Source organism: Lepus europaeus, chromosome 15, assembly GCF_033115175.1.
Source record: "Lepus europaeus isolate LE1 chromosome 15, mLepTim1.pri, whole genome shotgun sequence".
In the NCBI taxonomy this organism is placed as follows: domain Eukaryota; kingdom Metazoa; phylum Chordata; class Mammalia; order Lagomorpha; family Leporidae; genus Lepus; species Lepus europaeus.
In genome coordinates this window covers 91746848-91754326 of record NC_084841.1, presented here as the reverse complement: position 1 = coordinate 91754326, position 7479 = coordinate 91746848, and the positions used below count along the sequence as shown (strand labels likewise).

The 7479-nt window shown below is 46.2% G+C and overlaps 1 protein-coding gene and 1 pseudogene across 2 annotated transcripts in view; both read left to right on the top strand.

Moving 5' to 3' along the window:
• Positions 1–7479, top strand: part of FAM151B (family with sequence similarity 151 member B) — a 41454-nt gene continuing 33975 nt past the window's right edge. For both annotated transcript variants that reach the window (XM_062212486.1, XM_062212487.1), the window contains exon 1: positions 1–99. In XM_062212486.1, coding sequence (XP_062068470.1) covers positions 75–99 — 25 coding nt within the window. In that variant the 5' untranslated portion in view covers positions 1–74. The remainder of the gene's footprint in view (positions 100–7479) is intronic.
• Positions 1068–2178, top strand: LOC133774465 (twinfilin-1-like; annotated as a pseudogene).

The window sequence follows — 7479 nt, the reverse complement described above, 5'->3', positions numbered from 1 at the left end:
GCTGTTGGCGGGGTCAGGTTCCCTCGCCGCCTTTGACCGGTTGGCGCCTGCGCGGACGGCGGGCGTCCGTTGCCATGACAGCGCTCGCCGGAGCCCCGGGTAAGCGCGGGTTCGGCGGCTTCCCGCAGGGTGGGTTCCTCACGGGGGAGGCGCGGCCGTGCGGCCCGACGTGGGGGCTCGTGCAGGGCTCGGCCGGCGCTGCTGCCTTCCTCGGGCGTCCGCGGGTGGGCGCCGGGGAGCGGAGCCTGACTGGGCCCGGAGCCCTGGGCTGAGGCGACCCGGTGCGGAGGGCGCGCGCCCGGGACGCCCGGCCTCGCGGCGTGTGCTGACGGCCGCCGGAGGCTGGAGTTGCGAGTTCGTCCGTGGACAGCCGCGGAGGATGGCACGGGTGCGCGGGTCCCTGCTCCCTCGTGGGAGACAGGTGCAGCTCCCGGCTCCTGAAGGAGTCGGCCCAGCCCCAGCCCGCTGAGGCCGTCTAGGGAGTGAACCACAGATGGAGGATTCTGACTGCCAAATAAATAAGCAATTAAAGACAACTGGATGCAGACATCCCGACAGGCAACTTAACCGCTGAGTCAGATGCTCGCCTTTTCCCGTGAGGGTGGGAAGAATCACTGTATTTCTAAAGTTGTACTTAAGAAATTTGTACTCATTAAATAAAAGGTTTCTTTGGGGGGAGAAAAAATGATGTAAAACAAAAGTTTGTAATGAAAAAAAAACCGCTCACCTTTCTCCCTTCAATTCCGGTTTTATTTTTCGCCTGGACAGAATTCTTGTAAGAGTTACTGAGGCAACAGATGTGAACATTTTTCAGATATGTGCTGAACCTCCTTAGAACATCTATTTAGACCGGTGTGGACTCTACATCCTTTTAATGCCTGCTTTTCCTTAATGTCCGAGTTTGGGACAAAGCTCACATTCAGAAGACTGTTCTCATCATCAGGCTGTAGAAATACAGGTTCTCTTCTGAGTTGATGCAAGATTCACAGAGTTTTAGAATAAAACTGTGTTTAGTGGCCACCACTTCCTGGGGCCACCTGCCAGGGTGCTTGCCACACTCGATGGCAGAGCCCACGGCCCACACCATTTCCCACCTGATAGGCATGCAAGCAAGTGATGATGTTAAAGATAGCTTTGCCAGAGCCAGAAGTGGAAAGTACAGACTTCTGAAGATATCTATTGAAAATGAACAACTTGTGATTGGCTCTTCTTCAGACTCCTGGGATAGGGATTCTGATCCTTTTGTTTTTCCCTGTTGGAGGACGAGCAGCCTTGCTACCTATGATTCAGGTTAGATCCTCAGAATGCCCAGGGATATGAATGGATGTTCACTGCCTGGTCCCCAGCTCATTCTCGTGTTCGTCAGATAATGTACGCAGCACCAAGAGCAGCTCTGAGAAAGGAGTTTGCAGGAGGCCACATGGAAGATGAAGTGTTTGGAGCAGTGAGGGAAGGTGGATGCTCACGTGGGTATAAAATACTCGCTGCCACAGTCTCCGCCTGCCCCACTGACCAGCTGAAGAGGGTTAGGGTTCCAGCAGATGAGACTCAGTGAGGTACAGGCCGACATGGGTGTGCACACTCAGCGTCAAACGCCACAAGGAGAGGTATTTTCCGTTTCTCAGGAAGCTTTTCAGGCCCTGGAAAAGTTGAATAACAGACAGCTGAACTATGTGCAGTTGGAAATAGATATGAAAAATGAAATAATAATTTTGGCCAATACAACAAATACAGAGCTGAAAGATTAGCCAGAGAGGATTCCTAAGGGTTCAGCACACTACTGATTCTTTCTGTGTAAACATCCCCGTGAAGGAAACATTAGAGGCCACAGTTTCATTTACTCGATGCCTGGATGCACGTGCTGTATAAGAGAGAGGGTGCTGTATTCCAGCTGCAAGAGCCCTCTGTTGGAAACTGTAGAAAGACGGCTCCACATGGATGAGATGAGAGAGACAGGGGAATGAGCTGATCACAGACTTCCTGGATGAAGACATGCAACCCAAACAGCACGCACACAAGCAGGGTTTCACAAAACCAAAAGGTCCCACAGGAAAAAGGAATCCGAAAACTAATTAGGGGTCCAGCTGAACAGAAGCCCTGCTGATTAAAATTGCTGCATTAAACATTGCAATACTCATTTTTTAAAAAGTCCAGCATGTAGTACAGGAGAACTGAAATCGTTCCATGTTGTTTTATAGGAGGGAAAAATTGTACTTTTTGAAAAACGGCACTTTTCACTTCTGTGTGTTTTTAAAACTAATGTTATAGAAGACTCATGATTTCTATTTTTGAGTTAAAATTAGAAAAGGATTTAATGTTTAATTTTGTCACATTGTTTTCATAGTGTTGATTCCACACTTTCACATAATTTTTAAGGTTTATATAGTTGGACCGGTTCCAGAAAGGTCTAATGTCTTAAAATAGAGTCCACTTGTTACTACTCTTCAGTGAGTCAGTGGGTCACGTTTTGAGGGAAGAGTGACCTTAAATTGCTCACACTACATGATGAATGTGTTAGGGACCAGGTTTGATGACTTCGTAACCTGCAGTGTTGGTGTGCCTGGGAAAGTGGAAGTTGGCTCCTGTCAGGCTGGGGTAACGTCTGCAGCTGTGGAGAGAGTGCTTGCTTGCAGCAGTCTTTTTCTACTTGACTTTTTTTTTTTTAGATGGCATTAAAACTTCAGAAGATCAGTTCACTCTGAAATTTGAAGGGTACCAGGTTTTTTCTGTGCTGCAGGATTCCTGATGACAGTGAAAGACTTTGAACACAGCCTTAGGAAATTGTAGTGCTTTAAAAAATATCCATTTCCAGAGTCATTGTAAGTACTGTGAGGCCAAATATGTACTTCAGATGGATGTTTAAATTAATAGCTTTCAAAAGGAAGCAAAACTAAAGTAAAAAATGTTGAAAGACTCAGGACATCAAGACTGATGGTTTTCTTCATGGAAAATGCATTTTTCAAAAAGCTTTCTGAAGCCCCTGTGTATTTAGAGGCATTTGTGCTCTTTGTTTTGAGAAAATACTCAGATTTTAAAATGTTTTAAAGTCCTGTTTATCAGCCTGATATGGATAAACGCTTAGAATGTTATTTCAGTTAAAATCTTTTTTCAAAACACATTGAACTGTTTTCTAAAGCTTTGCATTTTCAGTTACAACCTAGAGATGCTGAGCCCCATCGTTACTTTGATACTTGAATTTGAGGGAGCAAGGACAGTTCATGGTGAACCAGTTGAGCCTGCTGCAGGGCCATACCTGTGTGGAGTGTTCAAAATGAACTCTGGGGATCTGGGATTTGGACTTTCTTGATCTAAACTTTATGCTGCATAAAACAGATATCAGATACACATTTCAGAGTATGAAATATGAAGCACTCATGTCTAAAATACTTTATCAAAGGTAATATATCACCTTTCAGAAATTCAGTGTGTGTTGAAGTAAAGCATATTAGAATAATTATGGGTTGACTTTTTTTATTAGAATTAAAAGTGTGTGAGGTTTTTTGTTTACAGGTAATCAGGCGAATATTACATATGCAAAATAATTGACAGTGTCGTACTTGTTTACTACAGGTAGTTGTTCCATGAGTGCAAACATGGGTGCTGCACACACAGTCACATTAGGAGAGGAGCAGCTGCGGCTTGTCACTTCTGCCAGGAAGCCTGTGACGGAGAAGAGAGCAGTAGTGAGCGTTTCCTGCACCATCCGTGTGCAGTTACACTGTAGACCCCACTGCACTCCATCCGTGTGCAGTTACACTGTAGACCCCACTGCACTCCGTCCGTGTGCAGTTACACTGTAGACCCTACTGCACTCCGTCCGTGTGCAGTTACACTGTAGATCCCACTGCTCTACAGCCAAGTATGGACATTCCAGAGTACAGATGTGATTATATACTCTACACCTGTGACTGCTAAAAATCAATGAGCGTACTCCTTGTTTACAGGATGTTAGCCGGCACCAGGTGTGAATAATGTATTCCCAGTCCGTGTGTAGCAGTGGAGAGTTACATGTCTTCTGTGGATGTTTTATAAGTGCATTTTATATCACAATAAAATGTTTTCTCTTAAAAAAAAAAAAAAACTGTGTTCAGGTGAACAATATTACAGATTCTCCCCCCCCCCTTTTTTAAGAGCTATATTTATTGGGGCTGATGCTGTGGCGTAACAGGTAAAGCCACCACCTGCAGTGCAGGCATCCCATTGGCGCTGGTTCAAGTCCCAGCTGCTCTACTTCCCATCCGGCTCTCTGCTGTGTCCTGGGAAAGTAGTAAAAGATGACCCCAGTCCTTGGGCCCCTGCACCCATGTGGGAGACCCTGAAGAAGCTCCTGGCTTCGGATTGGCACAGTTCTGGCCATTACAGCCAACTGGGGATTGAACCAGCAGATGGAAGACCTCTCTCTCTCTAACTCTGCCTTTCAAATAAATAAATAAATATTTTTTAAAAAAGAGATGTATTTATTTATTTGAAAGGCAGAATTAGAAAAAAAGAGATAGACATAGAGATCTATCTACTGATTCACTCTCCAGGTGGCTGCAGCAGGCAGGAGCCTGGAACTCCATCCAGGTCTGTCATGTGGTTGGCAAGGACCCAAGTACTTGGGCCACGCACATTAGCAGGGAGCTGGGACAAATGTGGAGCAGCCAGGGCTGCAGCTGGTGCTCTTGTGGGATGCTGGCATATCAGGTGGCAGCCACACCCACTGTACCACAGCACCAGCCCCACACATGCCATCTTTTAAAAAAAGATCTGTTCTCATTGCCAAATTACTGGTGAAGCTAGTTCTTTTTTTTTTTTTTTTAATTATTTATTTATTATTTGAGCTGCAGAGAGAGAGGTCTTCTGTCTGCTGGTTCACTCCCTGATTGGCTACAACAGCCAGAGCTTTGCTGATCTGAAGCCAGGAGCATCTTCCATGTCTCCCACATAGGTTCAGGGACCCGAGGGCTTGGGCCATCTTCTACTGCTTCCCAAGCCATAGCAGAGAGCTGGATCGGAAGTGGAGCAGCCAGGACTCAAACCAGCACCCATATGGGATGCCAGCACTGCAGCTGGCAGCTTTACCCTCTACACCACAGTGCCAGCCCCTAAAGCTAGTTCTTAACCAGGTTCTTCCTTTATGTGAGCCATTTTCTTCCCCTAGCTTTTTTTTATTATAAAGATTTATTTATTCATTTGAAACAGTAGTAGCAAGAGAGGGAGAACCATAGAAAGAGGGGTCTTTCTCCTGCTGGTTCACTCCCCAAATAGCTGCAAGGCCCAAGGCTTGGCCAGGCTGAACGAAGCCAGGAGCCAAGAGCTGCTTCTAGGTTTCCCGTGTGAGTGGCAGGGGCCCAAACACTTGTGCTGTATTCTGCTGCCTTCCCAGACACATCAGCAGGGGCTGCATCAGACATGGAGCAGCCAGGACTTGAACCTCCACTCATATGAGAAGCCAGTGTGGCTTTACCAGCTCTGCCACGCCTTCCTTAGCGTTTGTTTAAAAAAAAAAAAAAAGTGTACTTTGTTAACACAGAAAATTCTAAAGGTACAATAGAATTTGTAGAGACAAGTTGCATCCTGTACTGCAGCCACACAGTTCCCTCCAGACAGCACCCATCCTGACCACTGCTCGCCTGTTCCCCGGGCTGTTTCCTGGGTACGCCCCCATGTGCTGTGCATAGGTTTCTAGTTTTCTCTTTTTTACATTCATATTCCTTTTTCGCAGCATTGATTTTTTAGTGGCTTAGAGCTGCATAAGTTTTTGATCCTGGAGTTCTGAAGTCAGAAGTCTGAAATGGGTCTCACTGGGCTATAATCAGAGTTTCCCCAGAGAGGCCGGGGCTGGGGAGGGGGCATGTTCTTAGCTGCTGTGTTTGGCTGCTGATTGCTCCCTGGACTGCTTTCAAAACCCAGAAGCAGCTGGTACCTTGTCACGCTGCATCACTGCCTCCCGTTTTCAGGATTGGAGTTGGCACACTCAGATAATCCAGAGTCATCTCCTGTCTCAGACTCTACTCTGCATGGCAATGCTGTGGTGAACATAGGTCGTTAATGTGTGTTAAAGCCTAAGGAATGCATTCCCAAGAGTGAATTCTCATGTAAGCGGTGGACTTCCATTAATGGTGTCAGAATAGGCTTATCACTTTTGGGAGGTACAGCTCACTAGTGCAAGATACTAAAAATAGGGGCAGAGTGGTGGGTGCATCACCTGGAGCTCAGGTTTCTGCTTAATTTTTTTCTGTAAGCCAAAACTGCTCAAAATAAGTCTTACTCTCTAAAAAAAAAAAAAAAAAAAATTGCAGCCGACTGTGTCTCTGCCTTCATGGCCCTGTTTCCAGGGTTGCAGGCACTTAGAGCTGTGACATAGGCGAGATTCTGTGTGCTGCCGCTCCCTGTGTGCTCGGGGCAGGGGGTTCCTGGGGTTGTGCCGAGGACGTGGCAGCAGGACAAGGTCAAGAAGAACTTCACAGCTTTCAAGTCCTAGAATGCTGAAGTTGGTGTTTTTTATACTTTAGTTAATTTGTAAATTGCCTGTGTAAACGTTCTGAGTGCTGTGGTGTGACGCAGGCTTTGGATCCTGACTCCAGTTTCACGCTAAAGCAGACCCTGGGAAGCAGTAGTGATGGCTCAAGTCTTTGGGTTCCTGCCGTCCATGTGGGAGACCTGGGCGGAGTTGGCAGCTCCCAGCTTTGGCCTGGCCCAGCCTCCGCTGTTGCAGGCATTTGGGAAGTGAACCAGCCCTTTTACTTCTGTTCATATCCCCTAACATCATGTTGTATACCTTGAATGTACACAGTAAGTGTACTTGTAAAACATTTTTACCCCGTGAGAAACAACATTGTTCTTCGTATAATCTGCAAAATGGATTAAAGAGTTACATGTAAGACCCAAGATTATGAAACTACTAGAAGAAAACACAGTGTCATGTTCATGCTTCAGGCCATTGGCCTGGGTAAAGATTTTTTAGATATGATCTCAAAGGCACTGGCAACAAAGGCAAAAATTGAAAAATGGGATTTCATCAAATTAAAAAACTCTACAACAAAGCAAACAGCCTTCAGAAGGGGGAAGATATGTGCAGACTTTGCTCTGACAGGGGTTAATATCTAGACTATATGAGGTACTCACAACAAAAATCGGATTTTAAATTGAGCAAATGCTTTAAATAGCCATTTCCGAAAGGAATATATTCCAGTGACCACTCAGTATATGAGAAAATGTTCAACATCACTAATCAGAAATAAAGGTGAAAACCACAGTGTGCTGTCCTCTTACTCCAGGGAGAGTGGCTACAATCAAAAAGACAAAATAGGGGCTGGTGTTGGGGTACCATGGGTTAAGCCACCGCCCGCAATGCCAGCGTTGCAGATAGGTGCGGGTTTGAGTCCCGGCTGCTCCATTTTTGAGCCAGCCAATGAACCTGTGGAAGCAACAGAAGATGACCCAAGTGCTTGGACCTCTGCCACCCATGTGGGACACCTGGAAGAATCTCTGGGC